The sequence below is a fragment of the Leptopilina boulardi genome, unplaced genomic scaffold, assembly GCF_019393585.1.
Source record: "Leptopilina boulardi isolate dan_hultmark-lab unplaced genomic scaffold, ZJU_Lbou_2.1 LbouV2_119, whole genome shotgun sequence".
Taxonomy (NCBI): domain Eukaryota; kingdom Metazoa; phylum Arthropoda; class Insecta; order Hymenoptera; family Figitidae; genus Leptopilina; species Leptopilina boulardi.
In genome coordinates, this window is record NW_026137662.1 from 530,971 (window position 1) to 555,770 (window position 24,800).

Here is a 24,800-nt window from a genome sequence, read left to right on the forward strand (position 1 = left end):
ACAATTTACTTAATTCAAAAAAAATTATTTGGTTCAAGTAAATATTTATTTGTCAATAGTCGTAAAAAAATTATAGTTTTTCAGTGTTTTTTTTTTTAATTTCAAAAGTTGCAGAATTCAAATTCATAGATTTTTTTTTCTCCCCCGAGATGGTATTAATTTTGAGGTGTGTAAACTATAACACAATCGTGCAACATTCAATTGGATTTGGGTGATCGAGCGATACAGAACTTGAGAGACAATTTTTTATGTCATGAATATAGGGTGCATCCAAATGGATATTAAATTGATCAATCATATACAGTGGACAGTTTTTAAACTGTTTGTTAATGAACTATATGCGATACTATAAAAATTGAATCTTTTTTTTTAATTAAAGCAAATTAGTTTATTTTATTTTTAAATTTACCTATCAAAGCGCGTTTTTCGTCTAAAGTTGAATTGAATTTTTTTTTTTTTTTATTTGTTCACTAAAAATGCAACACAAGTGTGACTAATTTCGTATAAAATGTATATAAAATGAAGTTTCGCGTATGATTTAGGATTAGGACTTACTGCGTTAATTATTTTTCACTACAACGAGGAGGTTGACGATCGATTGTTGAAAGTAGCTGAAAATTCACATAAATGTTTCGCTTAAATAATTGCATGCTACAATGCATCTATGACTTATCTATAAAACCTCTAGCTAATTATTTTTTTTACAATGAAAAGCCAATTTTTCTCTTTCAAATAAAAAAATTAATAATATTTTAATTAATTATTATTAATGATAAAGAATTGCCAATCTAAATAATTGAATAATTATTAAATAAATACTGAAATAATAGAAGTACACTAGAACTTGAGTTATTGAGACAGACTTAATAATTCAAGTTTCAGTTTACACAAAAACTTTTAGAAAAATGAAAATTAGTTTTAGAAAATAAAATTTCTGATAGAAATAAAAAAATGTATAGAGCCAGGAGTTTATTCACAGAAAATATATATACATTTTTTAATTTATTTTCTTGAAAAGTATATAAAAAATACAAGAAATAAATCTTGTGGGAAAATTTGAAAAGGATATTTTCTGCGAATACATTTTCTTTTTGGATGACTTTGCGGGTGAATATATACATATACATATAAATATATATATGTAATTGGAGAATTTTTGCTTGAGATTTAAATAATCCGGATTTACTTAGACACTTACCAGCAGATTCAGTTGTGCTTTGAGGCAAACCGGAAATCCCGAAGACGCGAGAATCCTCATGTTTGGAGTCTGCTTCTGAGTGTGTAGGCACCGTGATCACCACTTCACCTTGTCGGTGAGGCGTTATTTGATACTTTGTACTCGACTTGACTGCTCTAGGATCAATGGGAGGTGCAAAATGCGAAGGAATTGAACTGGAAAAGAAAAATATTTTTCGAAAAATTATTCAACTATTTACTATATAGAAAAATATCATCAAATCAAGAATTTAATATATTGGAATCAAGAGATTAAAATTATGGTCAATTTTTGATTAAGAAAAATTATTTGGTATCAAAGAGAGCGAAATTCGAAACCAAGGAAAATGGTTGAAACAACAAAATATAAAAAAATTTACAATCAAGAACCAAATGGAATATAAAAATTGAGACAAACGAAAATAAATGAAATTGACCCATCTTAAATATCATATATATTGAGATTCCATAGTTTATCGGACGAACTTCAATCATTTTATGATTCGATTAATTCGAGGATTACGATAAGGCGTGAACGTCCTTTGATTTATATGGAATTGAACCTCCAAAGTACCGGTCTATTGTGCCTATATACTGCCAAGCTAGATTATCAGCTCTCTGGTGATAAGGGTTATAGGGGTAGATTTACCGGAAGTGAACTCTTTTTTTTTCTTTAACTTTTACAAGACCTCATATTTGGAAAATTCTTATCTTATCGATTTTCAGTTCTCCCTTCTTCTCGATATCTACTCTGTTTTTTATTGTTCTTTTTTTTGCCTCGAGCGCACCTCTTAATATCAGTTTCGGAAAAAGTTTTCCTCGTTTTTTATTCGCAAATTATTTTCAAAAAAAAAAAAAAAAATTCCCTCGAAACTTTTGCCCATTAACCTTATCTTACTTGAAGGTTATTATTAATTAGAGAAAGAATTTTTTTTATTTAGTATATACAAGATAAAAAAGATTTGCTTTAGTAAATTGATGTTTTTTTAGAAATTAAAGTTTTCTTTTATTTTGTGGTAGAATTTTGTCTATATATACAAACCTTAAAGTGACTCGTTTTTTCACTCGACTGGAAAGATCCGAGTGTCCCCGATGTATCGGTCTCGGTTTTTGCTTTTCGTTTTCTCGAAAAGAAGTGGTGGTCGGTGAACTCGGCTCGGATAATTGTTTATCTACTAAAATCGGCTTTAGTACAGTCGACATGCTCGGTGGCTCCTGTACATTAACGGATTGATATTCGGGTTCAGGTATCGGTAGTGCCAAAAGTCGTTTTCTATCCTCCATATAGAGCTCTAACAACTGATCAAGTTTGGCCTCGATGTCATCGACCTGTATAAACCATCCACCAAATATTAAATTACATACCTTTACCGATAATGTTTGATAATCAAGTTACAAACATTTTCCCCTCTCAAAATTTATATATACATAGGAAACATTTTATTTTCAAAAAAAAATTCTCAAGCACTAATTTTATAAATTATATAAATATTTAAATAAAAATATTCGGTAAAATAAATTAAATTTGAGTTATAATTTTTAAAGTTTTTTTTATTTTCGCTTCACGGATTAAAATATGAAATATTTATTACATAAATGGAAAAATGTTACATAAAATATTTCAAGAGATATAATAAAGTTTTGATAAATAAAAGTTGAAATGAAATAATAATAAAACGATAAATGAATATTGTTAACGAGTGAAATAATAAATTGATAAATAAATATTGTGATAAATGAGTAAATTGGAAAATAAATGTCTAAGTAGATCAGATTACGTAAATAAAAATAAATGATAAATTAATAAATTCGTAAAAAAAATTGTAAAATAATTTTTTGTACTCACCTGTCTCTCGATAGTGACAACTCGTGACGCTAAACTCGTTTTCGAAGCATAGACATCTTTGGCTTTAGAACCTTGTTTACCCAAAATTTGATCTAACCTGATATATGAAAAAGAAATTCAAAGATAAATAAAAATTTGCAAATTTCTTCTTTTTTTTGAAAAAAAACAGGTAAAAAGCTAAGTTCAAAAGCTCACAACGCGTATATGAAAATTGCATGCAAGAGAACACAAAGTGCGACACTACCATATATAAAGAAAAGTGCCAACATCAAAGAAAAATTTGTGTTAGAAAAACACGAACAATTTGAAAAAAAAGCTAAAATTCGAGGTTCATACGAGAAGTGTTGAACTTCTTCTTCTCCAAACCTATTTTTTTCATTATTTTTATAATATTGAAAAAATTAGTCCTGTTTCTAAAGCATAAAGCGTATATAAATTAATCAAAGGGATTTATGGATTTTAAAATGCAATAATACAGGGTTTAAAATTCTATTTTCATAAATTGATTACAAAAAATAATTAATCTCGAAATCATGAGGATAAAAATGAATACAATTTTGCTTGTTATATTATTGAGAGACAAAAATAATAAACAGTTTTCACGATTTGGATCAATCGAGAATATACGTCTTGAAATTTTGAGCTTTGTTAAATTGAAGAGTTGTTGTTGTACATGGAAAATAAAAAGCTCTTTAAAAAAAAGAAAAAAAAATTGAGAGTACTAACTCATCCCTGTATTATCCTGAAAGGGATCGATGCAAGCTCTCGAGTACCTCTTGCGAAATCTCGTTTCTTCTTAAAGAAGAAGTAGAATGGGAGCATCGACGCGACGATGGCGATAGAAAGGATAACGCGGGTTGGCAAACAAGAAGCAAGGATTTAGCGTCAAACAGGCTCTTGCTTCAAAAGAAAATTATTGGGTTAGGCATCTCATTAGACGACAATTTTCTATGAAATATGATAAATAAAATTTTAATTTATTTCATTTTGCAGTATTTGAAAGTAATTTGAAAAAATTGGCTTTTATATTGTAAAAATTAATTATTTTGTTGTTTTAAAGTAATTTTAATTTTTAGGCCTTATTTTTCATAATTAAATGTTTTTTTATATTAGCAATTATAAAATTGTAAAGTACATTTCGCCTAATGTATTTTATGTAACGAAAAGAAGTTTCAATGTGAAAATTTCCAAAAGGGAACTTTCAATTTAATAAGAGAAGTGGTTTTCAATGAAAACTCCGTTTCGTTGCGGAAATTCGGTGAATAGGAAATTGTAAAAAAAAATGAATTTTAAAAAAGCTGAACAAACTACAGGGTCATGTAATATATTTTATATAATGGAAAAGGGAGCGTATATAATAATAAAAAATAAGAAAGTGAGTGAATTCGAAAAAAGCTTTTTTTTTTAATTTTTGAGATTCGACGAAGGTACTCGAAGGGTGTACCTGAACTGAAGGTTTCGTACGCGATTCAGGAGATCCGCATGTCCCGAGCTGTATTGTTCGATCACATCCTTTACATCATAGGGCTTTAAGGCTTCCCTGAATTTCTTCCGTGCCACAAAGTATCTCAGCTACGCACACATTTACGTTTTATATTTACTCGTCTACGATTGCAACTTATCGTGTAATTTTTTATATTTTGTTGTAAATTTAATTATAGAAAAGAAATGCATGATTATTCGACAAAAATCATTTTCATTTTAAAGTATTCTATTAAATATAATTATTTTTTTGACGAATTTTCATTTTTCGAATTAGCAGTTGACAAAATTTATTTTTAAACGAATTTTACTTTGCAGAATTTTAGTAAAAATTTGTTTAAAAAGAAATTCTAGGCTAATTCGAAAAAATCATGCCCTATATGTTTTACAATATTTTTTTGGGGAATTAGAATAAATAATTAATATGTGAAAAATTGATTTAAAAAATTCTTTAATTTTAAATTATTGCCACAGGAATATTAGAATTTTTCTTGATAAATTTTGAAAATCTGTTACAATATTTAAATATTAGGCAATCGTAGATGTGCTTAAAATCACAATAGTGGATGCTGTAGAAAAATGAAAATTGAGATTTACATAGATGTTAGAGTAGAAAAAAAATGACATGCACATTTTCTCGTTAAAATGGCATCGCAACACGACCAACAAATAGGCATTGTTTTATGTATTTCTTGTAAAAAGGCTTGAATATTTAAAAATTAAGAAAAAAATATATCGTTAGTTTAAAAATAATAAAATTCTTTTTATAAGACATTAGATAAATTGTTTATTTAAGCCTTTATAGAAGATAGCCACGTGAATGGATGGATTGATGTGGAATTGGAAGGGAAAAAAAGTGAAATGGGTTCACTATAGTATATCCAAGCTCTCTCTCCTTCCAGGGATCTGCATTCAGTTCGTGATACAGTCCTGATGAGCTTGAGAGTTTATAAGCAGTGAGTCTGAAAGGGTGGGAAATGAGGATGACAGAATAGGACAGAGCTTGCAGCAGATCGCAAGATTGGATCAGAGAGAGACAGAGATAGAGAGAAAGTAAGAGAGTGAGAGGGAGATCTTTCTGAGGATTTACTGGGAGGAAAATGAGCGCCAGAGAATTTGTCCAGAGTTTTAGATTATCAACTAATTTCACTTCTAGAGAAATACCTCAACACTATTTGCAATCTGGCATACACTTGAAAATACATTCCTTATTTCTAAAGAAAATTTTTCTATAAAATATAAAGTATAAAGAATTTATCATTAAAAATTCTATATCCACAATTTTTACCTTATCGAACTTTTTTTTTTAGAATTTTTTCAATATTTAATGAAAAAAATTTACCATATATGTATCATATATATAATTTTACTATTTATATATATTTCACAAACTTATTACAATTTTAACGATTCAAATATGCACTTTCTTCTCAGACATGCATAAATGTTCAGTTTCAAATTGTAAAGTATTTTAGAAAACTACATTCACAAACTCTCATTCCCGAACTCAAATAATGAAATGGATTAAATATAGAATATCGAAGGAAATTGGGGGTTAGGAGGGGTGGTGGTGATGCTGGAAAATACTGAGGAAGATGTTTTTCTTATCAATTTTATACGCTTGATCCAATTTGAACTGATTAAATCTAATTTCAATTTAAAATTATACAAAGTTTATTGATTGAAATATTAAATTTAAAAGGAACAAAAAAACAGTAGACTAATAAGTAAAAGAATAAAAAAAATATATATACAGAAATAAATGCAAGGAAATATAGAATTATTCAAATTTATTCAGTTTTATTTCTTGAGAGTTAGATTACGGTTTAAAAGTTTTCATCAAGATGAGAAAAAGTCGCATTTTTCAGTGGCACAAACGTGCGAAAGCATGAAATCCCTCAGATTTTCCCCTAATGAGAGGAAGTATTTTATAGGGTCAAAAAAAGTAGAAACAAAACAAAACACTTTGGTGTGATAGAGATGAAGGATAAGGATACCTAGTTTGGATATTTTTCACGCGACCGAGTAGATCAACATGTCCGGCGCTGTATTGCTCGATGACATCCTTAACGTCATAAGGTTTCAATGCTTCTTTGAATTTTCGTCTGGACACGAAGTACTTCATCTGACACGATAATTATATTAAAATCATAATTTTTAACCCGTTTTTTAATGTCATGACAATCGATCCTGCAACGATATTTCAAATTTAACAAACTAATTAATTTTTGTTGTTAAAATTCAATTTTTATTTTAAACAATTTATTAAATTGTTTTACAAATATAATTCTTGTCAAGTGTAAAGACAAATTTTGATGTTAAAGATCAATTTTACAATTTCTCGGTTCCATGAACTTTTTCGACCTTTAAAGAAGCGATAGTAAAGTCAAAACGAGTTTATCGCGATAAAGTTTTGAAAGTACCTCTTTGAGTCTTCTTTATAATTAGTTGAGAAATTTCTGCTTTAAGGTGCATAATTCCGTGTTTTGCACCAAGCGTGAGATGCGCCTTCATTTCCACTATCAGTTTCTTGTTAAGAGCACTCAGTAGACTGTGTCATTCATGCCTTTCAAACGAACCTAATTTTCTATTGTCAACTGCGTGCTTTTTTTATCATCTACATTCCAATTTTTGGATACAACATAACCAAAGATAAAAATATCCATTGCTTTTTTGCAAGATTTTGAATTTGTTATTCCGATTTAAAATTCTCGTTTTCTCTTTTAATCGCTTTTTCAAATTTTGTTTCTTTATTGTCGTTGCTGGATCGATCGTGGACTGATAATAATTCTTTCAAAAAGAGAAAAATGATACGTTTCTTATTCTAAAAATAATAATATAGTGAAAAGTTGGAAAATAAATTTTCGTTTATTCAAAACTCACCTTTCGAATAGCCCTAATAGCACCTTTATGTTGATTTGTCAATTGAACACACCGTCGAGGTTCGTCGTCTTCATCTGTACAAACAAATTTTTTAAAGAAAAATTTATGTACACATTCTGGGGGTCGATTATGTAAATCCATTTTCATTCCCACTTCTATTTTCACTTTCAGTTTTTCCTATTTCCACTTCCACTTTTTTTTAATTGAAAAAAGTTAAAGTGGAAATGGAAATTGAAATTGAAAAAGAGGAAGTGGAAGTGGATTTACAAAATCGACCCACTGTAGAAAAAAGGGGTGGTAACTACTGTTTTTTTTCCAAAAATTTCGTGCAATTTCATCCGCTAATTAGCATTATTCCTTCATTTTCATCTCAAGGAATATTATGACTATTAGTAAACTATTTTTTCCTAATAATTTTTTCCATTTTTGTAAATGAATTTTGTAACAAATTGTCAGTGGTATAAGCAGTTTTTGGTCGGACATCACCTCCAGATTGCCTTTACTTTCACTGTTGTTCTTTTGTCATATTGTTATCGTAGGGGGTTAGTAATTAAATATAATGAATTTTTATATAAAATATAAGAATTACAATTATGATAATAATAAAAATTATATTCGTAATTAATCAGTATTATTAGTTAGTAGAAAATGAAAAATATTTAATTTAAAGAACAAATGTTCTAATTAGCTTTTTTAAATTAAAGACGACAGCTAATTTAGTGAAAATTGGCTGCCGTAAGTAAGGTCACTTGATATTTTCATTCGTCAGTTATTACTGACTTAATGTACCGAAATTTCCCCTCCTAACAATTTAATATCTTTCTCGAGTTATTCGTAAAGGCAATTCTGAAAAGTAAATGCCAAGAATTGAGTTTGTGTTACTTTCAAGGAGGCGCAGTTAACATCCCTTTAAATATTGACGTCTAGAAAGCAGAAATTTTTTTTTTTTTAATTTTCAAAAAAAAAAAAAAAATTTGTTAATTATTTTTACAATTTTTAAAGGCTTTGATATTTAAATATTAAATTATTTATTTATATATTTAAATATAAGGTTATTGTTAATAATTTTAATATTTAAACGTTTAACATCTAAATTATATTATTATTTTATTTTTCGTGAAAGTAAAATTGAGAAATGAGAGTAAGTGTAATAATTCGGCAGTCCTTAATATTGGTTCCTTTTTTCTCCCTCTGGGGAGATATTAAATTTTTCTCAATCACCCAAGATCGTAAAAATAGGGCATGGGGGAAGTTAATTAATGTTTCAGGCTTGAGATAATAAGATCACCTATGCCTTTGAAGTATGATTTAATATGCAAATTACTTAATTCTGTTTTATGGCGAATACGTGAAAAACTCTTTTTTGTTTAAAGAAAAAATTTTCAATACCACTAAAAATATATTCCTTGTAATATTTATATTCTGTTTGATATGTATAATATATAATAAATAATACAACATAATAAATGAATGTGTGCTCAACAGCTATAATAACAAAATAGATAAATTAATTTGGTGCTTTTTCGTATAATTAATCATAATAATTCATTAAAATTTAATACTTTTAATATTTTATATTATATAATTTTTTTTATTAATTATTTATTTAAATAATACAAGTAAATAATTTAAGGTAATACAAAAATAAAATATAAATTAACAAATTTTGAAACATTGCAAAATAAAAATTTCAGACCACCAACATTTTAAGGGATGAACAGGCCTTTCTATATTTATTTATCTACGAAACGTACCAGACATTCAGTGATAGGGTTTAGAGCTTTTCACTTGCTATGAGAAACGAGCATGTCACCTTTTTGCAGAGCAGAACAGTTTGAATGCTTCAATATTTTTTTTACTTTTATGTTTTCAACGAGTATTTGCGACCGTCAAAGTTAAGCAAAAGTTATGGCTTTAAAAAAAAATTGACAAACAAAATCCTCTTTCGTTTAAAAAGCATCGCAAAAATAGAACAAAAAAATATATTTTCCATTAATTTGAAATATTATATATATATAATTTAAAAAAAATTATTAGAATATTTTTTTTAAGTATTTATTTTCTTAGAATTTTTAAATTAAAAGGAAAACTTTTGAAGGTGAACCGCAAGTTTCTGGAAACCATAATTTTTGCTTATTCGTGATTTCGGGAGGAAATTTCTCTAATTACAAAACTAGAAATTAGACAGCAATAATGCCAAACGACCAAAGCGTGAAGCAACTTAATGAGCGTGCATGCTAAAAAGCACAGCAACTTAATTACAAGAAGCAAAAAAAAAATGACTTTTAGTCAATTATCAAATACGAGATCGTGATTTATTTATTTATTTGTTTTAATTCTTATCGTAATGAGTTTTTTTTAAGTTTAAATTTACCTTTTAAATATTCGATTTCGTTTTTTAATATCAATAAAAATCAAAATCAGTTTTATATAAAAAAAAAAAAATTTCAATGGTATATTAATAATAATAAGTATGGGCTATTTTAGAATTCCTATAAAGTCTGAGGTATAATATACTCTAGAGAGAATCCAATGTGCGTGACTTGTGTGTAAATTTGATAAACGACTCAACCACAACGCACATTGGTACAATTTGGAGTGCTAATAAATCTTCAGTTTACAGTTAATGGTTTACAAGCAATTTAGCTCTATATAGATCTATACACACATCTCCCGTGAGATTTGACTTTCTGATTGCACGACTAAAAAAATACTCTATATATACATGTATACAACTTGTCTAAACAATGTTCACGTTTTAATGTCTTTAATATAGGTATATATATATATATGATGCAAAACATGCAAAAGTGGTATTTATAGGAAATTGTGAAAATTAAAACATGTGGAAAATAAATGCAATTGATCGAAAATGGCTTTAAAATGCATACGAATTATCGGGATATATAAAATATTTATCGAAAATTATAAGCACACTTGGGAAAAAAAGTAGGAAAAAAACTGGAAAATGGAAAAAATATATGGAAAATGGATAATATAGATAAGAATATGAAAAATGGCTAATGACGCGAAAAAATATTTTATTAAAAATTAGAATATTTAATGGGACCCTAAAGACTTATTTCTTCCCTTAAAATAATTTTATTTTTAAATATTATATTACATAAACATATGTAGTATATTAAATAAATAAATTTTTTATAGAATTAAATGAAATTATATTTTTATTTAAATAATAATAATAATGAATAACAGTAAAAATAATTGAATACATACATTAATATTAGTTTTATAAATTAAATGTTTATTTATAATTAAATCTTAAAAAAGGAAGTAGTAGAGTATAATTTGATTGAGGTAAACGAAACGAAGTTGTTTGTCTTGATGATGAAAAAGAAAACGAAAAGAAAATAGTGTCAGTTTTGTGATGTTTAGTGAGGAAATACCTGAAACCTCGAGAGGTGTCGTATATAATCAAGGATGGAGGGTCCTGAAAAGAAGCTAAATAGAAGAAGAAGAAGAAGAAAGAAGAAGAAAAAGGAGTGTTGCGTACTCTTTTCGGAAGTCGGAGATGTATTCGGGGAGGTCGGCGACCCTAGTAGTTCCGGTAGAGGGGGAAGCGGGGACACTAGACCAGCAAGTGCTAGTGGCAGGGTGGAAGTTTCCCCTAGACGACCGATCAGTCCGTCGATGCGCAGCTCACGAAGTTCAAGTGTAGATGACGATCTTCCAATCCGGCACTTTACTGCTTCGCAGGAAACAGCCCCAAGAAAGCCTTGGTCAGTCGAATCAAATTCAGGATAGCCTCAAGATTGCTTCCGGTGTTTATTTTATTTTATTTATCTTTTTTTTTCTCTTTTTATTTTTCATTTTTTCTCTTTTGGGTTATCAATTCGATTTGGGTCACACGATCAGATTTCAAAGTATACAAAAAGTGTGCGAAAAGAAAACAAATATCAAACTCACCAATATTGAGAAAAATTTGCCCCAATTATTTGTTGACTATTATTATATTGAATTTGAAAAAAATTATTATTTAGATTTTAACAAATAAAATAGAAAATTAGTATTTGGAAATTTAATTAATAACTTTAAAATTAATTTTGTAATTATAGAAATGTAATTAGCAACGTTGAAAATATCAATTAGCTTTGGAAATGTATATATAATTATTTTATGTTCAAAAATAATTACAACTAGAGAAATATTATATTTGCTTTAATTAGTGAAGATAATGAATTAATAATTTTTGAAAACTACTAATTAGAAGTTTTAATTTGTAAATTTTTTAATTTTGCAATATAAAATTGTAATTAATAATATATCTTTCAATTGTGATTCAGAACTATTCGTTTAATAGTGGACTTTGTAAATAACTGATAATGCGTAAATTAGGGTCAACTTTTTTTTCAAAATGTCAGACTACTTTTAGTAAATATTTAACAAATAAATGGTGTGAACTTTTCTCAAATGAAGGTGGCAAAATAGTTAGCGGAAATTTGGTGATTTAATTATTTAATAGAAACTTATTCACATCAAAGACAAACAATATAAAAAATTAAATTAAAAATATATATTAAAAATCAAAAATAGTTTTATTTGTTAGCTAATGAAATAAAAGAGCAACAAGAGAATTTTTATAAATAAAAAAAATTGTGGAATTTTATTATTAATTTTGAGAAATCGATGAAATAAAACTTAGCCGTGTTTGAAATACTTTAAGAAATATGTGCATTACGTGACACATATAATATTTTATAAATAATTACCTGATTATGATGTTTGAGAATATCCATTTTAAAACTAGGTATTTCCTCATATATAGATATACGAAAATATGAATTTTTTTTTAATAGAAAAAAAAGAGAACAGGCTTTGCGCGTCAGAGCCCCAATCAAGCACAATGAGAAAATAAAAAAGAAATTTTTTCTTTACGAAAGAACGATATAAATTTTTTTTAAAAAAAAAGTTATTGAGAAAAAAATACATTTTTTCTTATTAAAAACGATTCTACTATATACTAAAAAAAAATTATTTTGCAATACTGATTAAGCAAATTACAAAATTGAAATTATATAATATATAGAAAAAAGCAGTTTGAGCATTTTGCTGCAAATATGTATAAAAGACGAAAGTTTTTGATACGTGTGCTTGTGTTATCAACATAGACAGTTGTTATATAGAAAATAGCATTTGCACTATCATACGAGTTTAGAAATTAAAGACAGAAAAGTAATTTTTACGAACTATATAGCTATATACGACATAATAATATAAGCTCTGATATTTTAAACTTTCAATATTAAGGACTGTCACTAATTTTGAGTGTTAGATATACATATATTTCATTTTATGTTTTTCAAATTTTTAATTTTTAAATTGATATATTATGTTTATATGAATTTCATGTTGGATATTATTCCATGTTTAGTTCATTATTTATTTTATTCGAATTTTGACAAAAAATTTACTTACCGTCAGAATTCTTCTTCAGTAAGGCCGTTTCTGTCACTGAATCTTCCGAGTAACTTGCATTTATTCCAGACCCAGTTTCGTTGTTATTGTGACCATTATTATTGTTCATATTAGTTGGACCACCTGAGGGGAAATATTTTTTTATTATCATTATCATAATTATAATATTTATTATTAGCAAAAATGAATTAAAAATAATTACATGTTTGGTACAGTAAAAACAAAGTAGGAAATTGTTTACAGTAGCTTAAAAGTAAAAAAAATTAGTTTTAAGCCGATTTTTTGTCTTAAAATAATTTTAATCTTCTAACGTTTCGTAACTTTGTTTTTACCGTATATGAAGAAAAATAGCTTTTTTTAAGTGTTTTAAAAAGAGAAGTTTATGTACTAAACGATCTTTTTATTAGTACTAAAAAAAATGATGTCAACAATATTTCATAAGTTACGATTGTAGCTGAAGTTAATCGTGGATTGTCGAAAGACTTAATGGCAGAGTTATTAAAATTTGTATTTATTTATTTATTTTTTTTATTTGAAAGAAATTTTTTTCCCTATTTATAAAAAAAAATTACCTAAGTTTTCAGCTGATGATATAAAATCGGTGAATCCCCTCGTAACATTTCCTCTATTCGTGTAACTCGGATGAACTGATTTGTATAAATTGGGACTGTGTAATGATGTACTCTTGTGCCTTCGAATGGTTGGAAGACGACTGACGAATGATGCGTTTTGCTTAAAACTAGAAGAAACTCGACTTCTATCATAAAAAGATAGAAAAAAAAAATTGTTAAGATAACAATCTTTCATCTTTGTTGTCAAACTTTAGAAAACATTTCCAATTATTTTATAGTTGTTAAAACTTTTCCTTTTCTTCTCGATATTCTTAGAAAAATTGTAAAATGCGTTATTATAACATTGATTTTTCTCGTGAAAATGAAAATTTGGTTAAGGAAAGTTATTTAGACAATTAAAAAAATAAAAAATCGGAAAATAGTTAAAATATCTTGGGTTATATATTCTGAATAAGTAGCTTAATTGAGTTACCCTGGAGGGCTAGGAAGTGGAATTTGATGAATTTTCCAAGTGGCAACACTGGCACTTTGTTCATCAGCGGCATAACATCGCCAAAGCGCTTGAATGAGACTCGCAGCCGGTTGCCTTCTGCGAATCATGTGCTTTTGCCTCTGTTGCTGCTGGACTTTTAGAGCAAAGCCGGATCCCAAGATGCCCTGTGAAATACAACCTCGTTATCTCTCTGAGACCTCTCCTCCCCCTACATTTTTTCCTTCTTTTTTTTCTATATATATATATATACATATAGATATTTTTTTTGCGTCTTGCTTTTGACCTATGCGCCTCTTGATCTCTTTGTCCTATTCTCAAAAGACGACGAGCAACTTGGGTAGAAACGAGGCGAGGGTTAGAGGGTTGGTTTTGTCGGGAGAAAAATATATATCTGAAATTCCCACTACAATAAAACTGAATAAGACTCGAGAGTTCGTAACATGTGTTTGTGTCTGCATTATACGAGGCAAGTGACGACAACAGTGGTAAAATAGAAAAACAAAATTCGAGGGGAGGGAAAAAAACTCAATTGTCGTACAATAATTATCATAATTAATTAATTATTTAATTAAAAGAAGAGAGTATTTTTTTAAATATCTTCTTACACTTTAAAAATTAATTTGATTCCAATGCTTCATTTTTTTTCTGGCAATTTTCCAAAAAACTGTGTTTGTATTTTTTTTTTAAATTCTCATTCTCCAATTACTGTCTAAATTTAAATGTAATACGTGTCAGTTGAAAAGTACTTTTCATGAGACGGATCATTAAAAATATACCAGGACTTGAAGAAACACGTCCGAGTAATAATTAACAAGATGAATATCTTCTTCTCCCCCAAGAAAAGATTCAATTTTCGTATTATTCATACAATTTGTTAATTTACTTTATCATTTTCAATATAATAAAAAATTAAAATAAAAAGAAATCGATAAATACTTACAGCTGGTAAGGCAAAGAAAGATATTCCGAGTAGGGCACAAAAGGATGCGATGATTTTTCCCTGCCAAGTTTTTGGAACAGCATCACCGTATCCTACAGTACATAACGTGATCTAAAAACAAAGGAACAAATTTTTGATTGGAAAAAGTTGTTCTAAAAGAGAAAAAAAGAAAATATATTGAAATTGAATGCATTTTATTGCCTCGTATATATATTTAGCATTTTCTTTTTTTATTATGTATGTTTAAGATAATCAAGTTTTTCTTTCTTTCTCTTTTCTTATACTCATGACGTCAAACCCCCAACATGACCCTAGAAGTTGTTGCCTAAGGCCATCTCTTTCCCCCTTGCTTATTGTCTGAGACAAGCTCTCTTCATACAGTTTTGTTCCTTTCACTGTTATTTGCTAAATTTAGAATGTACTCTTCGTAAATTAAGTTTTCTTTTCTTTTTTTCTTTTTTTTTTAATTTTAAAGTTACATTTCAACATTTATTCGACTATATAATAATACCCACGTCATTATACGTACGTGTCATTTTTATATAAATGAAGAGCAAGAACAAATGAAAAGTACGTGTACTGCGAATAAAAATGTCCGCCTTCTAAATGAAAATTTATGTTTTATGAATAAAAGGGAAAAAATGTATGTCTTGTCAAATATGGAAATGACAGATTTGCAAAGACAGAAAATGTAGAAGCATTTTTATTTTTATTATTATTATTTATTTTTTTTAAAGATATTATTTCTAAAATCTCTATGATTTAATAAATTCTTTACTCACCACTCCCCACCAAAGTGCTTTGGCAAAATTATCAAAATGTACGTCATCCTTTTCGGCGAGGAAAACCAAAAAACTGGCAAATATTAAACCGAGAAAACCAATATATAAAGTTGTGATGAGTTCCTGAAACATATTGTAAAAATTTCCTTTATAAAAAACATACTCTCCCTCATTTTTTAAAAAAAAATATTTTCTCTTTTCTTTTTTACTCGACCAATTAGGTGACAATTTTTTTTTTTCATTGTCAATATATGATTCTTTCTTTCTTTCTTTTTTAATCTGAACATGATTCAAGCAGATTATGAAACGCAATTTCCGCTATGACAATTTTCGATTTGAATACTCAATGAAGATGTATTTCCTTCTCAATAACAAGTCACGTGTTGATCAATATATAGCTTTATAAACGAACGCAGTTCTATATTATGTATATATATGTTTATTCTCAAACTTGACGTTTCTATATATTCTCCACATCTATTTTTGGGATAATATACTTTTCAGTTCATTGCTTCACATCTTGGACTCTAATTTTATATGTACTCGCAAGGAAAATTCACCCCCAGACACAAATAATATGCGTTCGATTTTTTTTTTCTCTCCTTTTTGTTCTCCTCGTCTTCTCATGAGAATAATAGAGAATTTAAATTCAGCTCTCTCAGTTTCGTTCTTTTTTTGTAATTTAAAAAATTTTTCCACAAAAACAAATTACGTAACAATTTTTTAGCTGATCTATATATAATTTTTTTTTTTTTTAATATAAATTTGATTCACTTGGGAAATTTAATTAAGTGAAAAAAATAAAATTACCTGACGATGGGCATAAACGACACTTCCGAGAAGTTTCCATGTCCCTCCGCGACGATCCATTCGGACCATTCGTAAAATTTGGAAAAAACGAAGTCCCCGTAATGCGCTCGCCGCAAATACACCGCTGCTTCTCATAGCGAGGACAACAACACTTGCGAGAATTGTTATTACATCTGAAATAACATTTTAGTGTCGTAAAAATTTTTTAAATGATATTTTTTTATATTTTTTATCATAAAATTAAAAAAAAATTTTTTTTAATTAAAATAAGAAATTTTTAAATTTGAAAAAAAGTTAAAATATTATATATTGAAGTATATTTGAAAAAACCTTTGCCCTCGTTTCTTATTTTGACAATTTAAAATCAAAATATCCCTGACAATAAAACGCGACTGCAAACGCTGCACATTCTGCGGGCTCACATAAATAGAGAAAGAAGTTCCTGTCTAATTAGCACTTAAAAAGTCGCTACTGTAATTGCAATGAAATCCCTTTTATTTATTTATTTAGCTAATTAGTCTGGAATAATTGTGTCACAAGTTGAATTTTGAAAATATTTATTATAAGCAAAAAATGATATATCTATAATTTAGAAAAAATATTTAAAAAAAGATGACTTTCAAGAAATAACGATTTTTTCGAATTTTAGAATTCTAAAATTCGTGAATACTTTGTTGGCGATATCTTTTATATATCACATAAAGAGAATTTTAATAATTCATTACACATAATATTAAAGGAACCTTGATAACAGTGAAATTCGAATATTTAAATGCGAAAAATGAAAAGATGGATTTTCTTGAACGTTTTCTTCCTTGAAATGGGTTTCTGAAAAATTTATTTTCATTTTACCTTCTAGAGTGTTTTAATAAATTAGTACATTATGAGAAGAATAATCATCGCAACTATAAAGATTTTCTTCTTCATTAAAAATCTATTTTAAAATGCTTTCAATATGCAATAAAAGTAAAATCGATTTCAAAAGATATACAGTTTTGTTTTTAGCTGACATACAAAATGAAAAAAGTTTCAGAACAAAATTAGAACCAGATAATGTAATTTTTAATTATTTTCCTTATAAAAATAATTGAATAATTAAATTAAATATTAGAAAATTGTTTACTTACCGATGATACAAAAAGGTCTTCGGAGAAATTTTAATCGGCCAATGGCCGTTTGGTACCTCGATCGACATCCTGAGGACCATAATCTGGAAACCAGGAAAATGGCTACAAGCATTGTGAAAAAGAAACTTCATGTATTTCTAATTAAAAAATTGATTATTTTTTTTCTTTATTTCAAAAATTATAGAAAGAAAAAATATTGAAAATGATAAAATATCCTATATTCGTGAAGTATTGCACAATGTAAAATTAACGAACACATTGATTTTCTTACCTAAAGATAAATTCGACAGCAAACCAGACGACAACTACCATTTCCATGTAAAAAAGTAGAACGCCAGCCTCGTCTTGGTATTCGTCTATCGTGCTGAACACGGAAAGGACCAGACAAGTAAAGACCATACAAAATCTGCAAAAGATAATAAAAAAAAAAACTGAATCCAATTTTTATTGCTGTCAATTTCCGTCATATCAGAAACGGAATTTTAATTACAATATAAAATTGAACTAGTTACTGGCAATATTTGGAAATATTTTTATTTACATACGATCATAATTTGAATTTTACAATTTCTCGATTTTAATAATAAATATCATCTAGATGTTTTGAAAGAAAACTGTCTGCTGGGAATTCTTTAAAACCAATAATTTTCAAGTTCCCATATATACGTGAGACAGTTTTATTTTACGTCCCCTGTCAAATTTACGAAAAGATCTGAACAATAAAATATATCTACTGAAGATATATTGAGATTTTACATGGAACGATGGTTGAAAACGATAGAAGGAGGGTAGATTCTAAATGATAACATGACTCGTGCTGTCTAATAATTAATTGAAACTATATACCATTCGTATTAGGTATAAAGTCTTTTTAAAAATTTCTATCTATTATTAAAAATTAGAATTTTTTAATTATAACTAGTGACCTACTTTTTTGATAAAGATCATTGTTTTCATTATCATGTAAAATGAATAAACGAAACCAAAGGTAAAGTTTTTTTTTTTAAGGAAAAAAACTCAAATTAACGAAAAATTGTAATTAAGGGAATAATAATGAATTATCATTTATATATCTCCCTCTCTCATTGATTAATAGGAAAATTCTTTATGAAATATGAAATTTAGTGATGCATTTTATTGATGATAAAAGCAGTCTCGAGAAATGCCGGAAACATTCTTTGGCCCTTAATGATCAGAGTGCCACGCATGACTGGACTAAAGCAATTTCGATTCTATATTTGATAATGCGTTGCTCCCGCGAGCGCAGTAACATTTCATCTCATTTATCGTTATACGATGCGTTACGTCGTATTGGATTTTGAATTTTGATGTAAAAGCTATCCGTCGCTATTTATAGTGATCGATATACGGACATTTGTACACAAGGTTATTCTATCACAAACGAGAGAGAAATACAGAGAGAGAGAGAGAGAAGCGAAAGGGTCGTGCCAAATGGAAACAAGTGGTCTGTGATGCGAACGATAACAGATAAAAGAACAGCGCAATAGAAAAATGGAGAAAATTTTCGTAAAATAGTTCAGTGCATTATTAAAAAAAAGAAAAAGTTCTATAAACTTTTTCTATAAGAAACTTGGCAAGACTTTATCTTATATCATTGAAAAAAATTCTTAAAATAATGTCTTGTTTTGATAAACTCTGTCATTGTTGTAACTACAATTATTAAAAATAACCATCGTTCCAAAATTAAAATCATTAAAATATACCATATTGTCTTTTTTAATGTAATTATTTTCTGCTTTTAATTTAAATAAAGTATTTTTTTATCTCACCTTAATTAAAATACAATTTACCATGCTTGATTTTCGTTTACGCACGATATAATAAAAAAAGAGGGGAACTAGGTAAAGTTTAACGAAACCAATTTTTAATGATACATAATTTTTTCCTTATCAAAAAAGAAAGTATACCAAATGTTAGGTAAATTGCTCGGGCTTTAAATTTATTGCGTGATATGACAACCTTTTTTTTGTAATGAAGAGATAAGGGAGTACAGAATTCTTGAGTAGATTATATCTTTATTACCGTGAAATAAAGAAATAAATAAAAAAAATAAAAAATTTAAATTAGAAATAAAGTTTTTTTTCCAGGAGCACTGAAAGAAAATATGCATTGTCATGGAAAATTATTATTAGAGTAATTAATTATGAAGACAATTATTTATATTTGTGTATATCATAGATCATGTTCTTTGTTCCTTAAAAGAAACTTTATTTTATTCCATTCGGATCAGAAATATTATATTATTAATATTTAATTTTTCCCTATTTTTCCGATTGCGTTGCATTTGACATCTAGTGATTTATGAAAAATGAGAAAGAATTAGATATTTTTTGATTACATTTCAGATATAATTGATTTTGACTATGTCTTTAATTTTGGTTATTAATTAATTTTTTTCTTTTACAGAATTGAACAATAGAAGAATGGCCTAAAAGGAAAGCTAGTTGAACAACTCGATGGATGACTGGAAGGATCAATGGAACCAAAAATGGATCACTGGAAAGAAAAGGAGGCTGACAAGCAGAGGACCAATTTCATCAACGTGAAAATCAACAAATGTAAGTCCCTCTTGTTCTTTGAATAAAAATGGAAACAAGTTGTAATTTAGAAAATTTTTATAGCAATATTTGGGGTTAAAAAAAAAAAGAAAACTTACACTATCATGTGGTAAGTCACAGCATAAATGCCACGGGGTCGTTCGAGAAAATTATAAACACGGGCTTGGAGTCGACGATAGCGGGCATCGCGACGAGTCGCCCGATAATTGACCGGGCGTCCCAAAAGTGACATCCGCGGAGCTGCCAGACGTCCACCTGCGCCTCCGCTCCTGTAAAAAATCATGAAAAAAATACTTGTTAATTCCAAAGATGAATAGCTAAAGTTGTATAAGTTGGTAGCAATTCATCCTTTCAAACCCTCACAATACCCTATATATATACATATAATTCTCGACTGGAGAAATATATATATAATGACAAAAGGAGAAAGCACTTTGCAGAATTAAATTCTCTCTTATGTTTATTTAATATATTTCAGACTGATTTTCGATAATTAACACCTTTTATGCCTCATCTGTCATTCAAAAAAATGCTAAAGATTCAATTTCTTCTCTTCTCTTTTACTACCACAAAACTTTTTCATCAAGTTGAGTGCTCCCTTCGCCTATATATATAGGGTTTACATATACATAAATTATAAATTCTTCTCTTTTTACTTTTAAACAAATTATTGTCATAATTTTTTCGGAACACGTGCGATTAAGTTCTTAAAATCATTAATTAGAATTTTCATTCAATAAAATGACTATTAGATTAAATGAAAATTCGAGAAAATAAAAATTCTGCTTTTGTTATTTTAGATTAATGTTTTTTAGGACAAAAAAATTTTTTTTCGGAAATAATATTGATGATTATCTACATTACACTTTTGGGACTCGTATATAATTCACGCGAGAGACTTAAAAATATAAAAAGAGATATTAAGAACGTTAAGCACGTACGCTTCTAAAAGATCAGTCAACATAATCCTCTTTAGACGCGAATTTTCCAGTCTGATGGAAATATTCTATATTAGAGAAGTTCTCCTTTTTATGAAGTGCCATAATCCTTGATCATTTTTTACAGCCCAGCCCAGTATGGCTAATATAATAATCTTTTACCGTAAGTCGGAAAATTTTTTTCCTTTGACAAAGATTCGGTTATTTTTATATATTATAGATATTCATTATTATAATTAGTTTAGTTTTAAATAAATTGCAATGAGAAATTTCGCATTTTCTTCTAATTATGAAAATTATATTATATTGATTAAAAGTTGAAAATTGGGAAAATTGTCGCAATTAGGTAAATTTAATTACAGTTTTAGATTTATATTTGCTGAAGTGGATAATATCAGTCGAAAAGTGAAATTCCCTCGACATGAATTTTATAGACTAAAAAAGGCAAAGATGGGAAAATGCCGGGGATATAAATCTCGACCCTATCGCGTCGAATTAGAATTACGTCGATCAGATGTCATCAGCTGGAAACTTTACTCCAATTCTATTCAAAGATTTGTTCGGTTATATGGAAATTTAGTGATTCGAGTAAAGCCCGAGGACGTTTGGATTGAAATTCGAAGATCGCAGTTTTCGAGGTTCCACTGACAATTGTCTGGCATTGGGCCATGGGACAGTCAGAGGATGTGTCGTTCACATTTTTTTTTTGCTCATTACATTTTATTTTTCTTTCACTCTCTCTCTATATATATTTTTCTTCTATCGAGATTGAGGTCCCCTCATTTGTATTTGGGTCTACCTTGGCTCGTTTTTCGACTCATTGCGGTTTTCTATAAATACATATATATATACACACATCCCATATACACTTGTCTCTTAACTATTTTCCTCTGAATTCTGCCCATCACCTTATTCACATTCTCTCACGACGAAGACCCTCTGAATATTCCAAGAAGGAAGCTTTCGGAGGGATCTTTCTTATCTGCTGTGAAAAAGGATCACATGAAAAGCCTTGATCTAAAAAAAAAATTGCTGATGTTTTCCCTTTTTTTCGTCCTTCCGAAGTCGTTTGGATTCTGATTTTCTAGGGCGGAATTGACGAAGTGATAAATTTCTAAAAATATTTATCATCGTTTGAATACAAATGTCTGGGAAAGTTTTACAAGTTTTTTGATGTCGATGAATAAAAAAAATTCTTAAAGCTTTCGTAAGATTCCTTTTGGTAAATTCTTCTTAAGTTTCACTGATCCAGTGGTTAAGATCTTGGAATTGTAAACTGGATTTCCGGGTTCGATTCTTTACACCTTCGGATTTTTTTCTGATTTGTTTCTCCATTTTTTTAGTGTCCGATTATGGTTAAAAAATTGTAGTTTAGATTTTTGGATGAAGTTATTAGGGAAGAAATTTTGAACAATGGGAGCTTTTTTTAATACTTGAGGATTGACGTAATCCAACGTGTAGTGAGTATGGGTTTTGAGGGCTACAAAAGTCATAATCGTATAAAGTTTATTTTTATCATTTTACGTCAATTACGTTTCATTTTCTCTTTCGTAGAGGCGGATAATCAATTTAGCCGTAAACGGAACTTCCATTAGTTTCTTATCCGAGCAACAGAGTAACATAGTCTCCATTTGCCACACCCAGACTCTAATCTGAACTAGATGAAGGAGGTGTGTGGGGGTTGATTGGAATATCATGATCCTTTTCCCCCGAGGAAAAATTTTTCGTGGCGCACCTAAATACCGATACGTTGCCAATTTTTTCTGCTTGAGAAGTTTTTTTTTCCTAAAAACTAATGCTTTGATTTTTTTTTATAAATTCATCATATTTAATTAATGAAATTAAATTCTAAAAATCTAGTAGCTTATTATGGTAATTTTGAGAAGTTTACGATTTATATGGAAATATTTTATATTAGCAATAAAAGTTTTTCATTTTCTCTCTTTTTTGGCCTGAATGAAATCAATTTCCCGCAGGACATTAGAAGACATGGAAAAAAAATTCATCGATCAACATAGAATGATAGGATATGGTTTTATTTTCGAGTGGATGCGCGAAATCAGTATTAAAAAAAAAGAAAAATTGATACATAAATAAATATAGATCTCTACATTTCGATGGATTTATGATATATGTATTGCTTTTCCTTTCACATGAATATCAATTATTATCAAACTCACTCTATAGCTCACGCCAGTGAATCATCTTCATTCAGATTTGCTTTTCCTTTGATAATATATATAGCAGAGAGCCAGAAGTCTGAGGAAGTAACTTAGTACAAGTTGAACTTTCTTAAGAAATGCGGGAGTTTATGAGCAAAAAAAAAGAAAAAAAGAGAAAGGACGGCAACAGCAACAAAGCATAGGGCAGAGTCAGAAGTTTCGAGTAAGTTCACTCGTTGAAAAACGCTCTTTTGCCAATACTTGCGCTACTAACATTACCAGCTACATAAGATCGTTTCCTTTTCTTTGATTCTTTTACATTATTCTCGCAAAAGCAGCATAAGTAAAAAAAAGAGGGAGGAAAAATAAAAAAATAAGGGTCGGAAAAAAACTTAAAAGGCGAACTCGAAAACCTTCCAAGGGTATTTCTTAAAAGGTTTCTTCGTATTCTAACACAATCATATTTTCATATAATTTTCTCAATAGGCACGTTTCTATTTTTGAAAAAAAAAGAAAAGAAAAAATAATAAGGGTAGGAAATGAATTCAAAGAACTTTTTTTATTCTAAAATAAAACCTCCATTAAAAGATTTGAAAAAGCCTCTTATGGTGGCCCCCTTTTGTGTGCGCGGTAACATGTGTGACGCTTTTTATGATTATTTAACTCCTTAACAATAATTATTCTTTATTGCCTCGTATCATATTTCACCAACGACAGATTGTGATTTAATTGCAAATAGAGAGAAAAATTCCTGTGAATAATGGGGGTAAATTATTTTTATCAGATTGTAACTTTTCTTCTTTTTTTTATTTTTTAATGAAACAAGTTTGTGTGACGTTTGAAAAACGAAGCCAGTGCTATTTTTAAAGTACCATTGCTTTTAAGTGTCCTTGTTTGAGAGTTCTATTGATTGCACCGAGAAAACAATTTTTTAATTAAAAAAAAAAGTTTATTTTTTATTTACTTGAAGAAAAAAAAGTTCACTTATTATTTGTTTAAAACTACATCATATTTAGTAAAACTTTTTTTGAATTAAAGAAAAAAAAGTTAAAATTTACAAATTCATAAAGATTATTGACCTGTAATCGATTGTAACGATATGGTATGCAAAAAAAAAAAATATACATATATTGTTATTTTTTCAAAATAAATTAATTTTGTATTCTGGAATTTAACCAAGTTTGCAATCAATGCCAATCTCCTGATTTGGGCAAAAGAATTTTGTTGATTAAACGAACTTTTACATTTAATTAAAATTTCAAACCTTTTGATTAAAATATTAACTAAATTTTTGACAATAAATTGAATTGTTTAACAATACTTTTATTAGTGGATAAAAATTTATCTTTTTTAATTAAAAAAATGTATTTTTTTTTTTTACAAAATTATGCTCTTAATTTTAAAGAAATTCATTAATCACTGGCTTCCTTTTTAAGACTATTTTTTTTATGAAAATGACTTTATAAGCTCTGAAAGAAAACGCAAATGACGAATTCAACTTTTTAACCGCACTTTAAATTCATAAATTTAAAGAG

At 28.2% G+C, this 24,800-nt stretch overlaps 1 protein-coding gene and 1 long non-coding RNA gene across 13 annotated transcripts in view; one reads left to right on the forward strand and one right to left on the reverse strand.

Annotated features, from left to right (window-relative positions):
• The window catches only part of LOC127284478 (uncharacterized), a 92,481-nt gene that overhangs the window by 23,892 nt on the left and 43,789 nt on the right, over nucleotides 1–24,800 (forward strand). For all 4 annotated transcript variants that reach the window (XR_007843491.1, XR_007843487.1, XR_007843490.1 and 1 more), the window contains exon 7: nucleotides 20,014–20,165. This is a non-coding gene — a long non-coding RNA (uncharacterized LOC127284478). The remainder of the gene's footprint in view (nucleotides 1–20,013; nucleotides 20,166–24,800) is intronic.
• Nucleotides 1–24,800, reverse strand: part of LOC127284390 (potassium voltage-gated channel subfamily KQT member 1-like) — a 60,459-nt gene that overhangs the window by 5,502 nt on the left and 30,157 nt on the right. For 4 of the 9 annotated variants that reach the window (XM_051309796.1, XM_051309806.1, XM_051309821.1 and 1 more), the window contains 15 exons: nucleotides 20,264–20,434; nucleotides 17,858–17,992; nucleotides 17,587–17,669; nucleotides 16,460–16,632; nucleotides 15,650–15,772; nucleotides 14,868–14,978; nucleotides 13,907–14,091; nucleotides 13,435–13,619; nucleotides 12,863–12,985; nucleotides 10,941–11,162; nucleotides 7,427–7,500; nucleotides 4,506–4,633; nucleotides 3,062–3,158; nucleotides 2,258–2,544; nucleotides 1,199–1,392 (listed from right to left, as the gene is read on the reverse strand). In XM_051309796.1, coding sequence (XP_051165753.1) covers nucleotides 1,199–1,392; nucleotides 2,258–2,544; nucleotides 3,062–3,158; nucleotides 4,506–4,633; nucleotides 7,427–7,500; nucleotides 10,941–11,162; nucleotides 12,863–12,985; nucleotides 13,435–13,619; nucleotides 13,907–14,091; nucleotides 14,868–14,978; nucleotides 15,650–15,772; nucleotides 16,460–16,632; nucleotides 17,587–17,669; nucleotides 17,858–17,992; nucleotides 20,264–20,434 — 2,291 coding nt within the window. Of the gene's footprint in view, nucleotides 1–555; nucleotides 612–1,198; nucleotides 1,393–2,257; nucleotides 2,545–3,061; nucleotides 3,159–4,505; nucleotides 4,634–6,540; nucleotides 6,669–7,426; nucleotides 7,501–10,940; nucleotides 11,163–12,862; nucleotides 12,986–13,434; nucleotides 13,620–13,906; nucleotides 14,092–14,867; nucleotides 14,979–15,649; nucleotides 15,773–16,459; nucleotides 16,633–17,586; nucleotides 17,670–17,857; nucleotides 17,993–20,263; nucleotides 20,435–24,800 lie in introns of all 9 variants that reach the window. The other 5 variants (XM_051309824.1, XM_051309801.1, XM_051309813.1 and 2 more) reach the window with 5 other exon arrangements.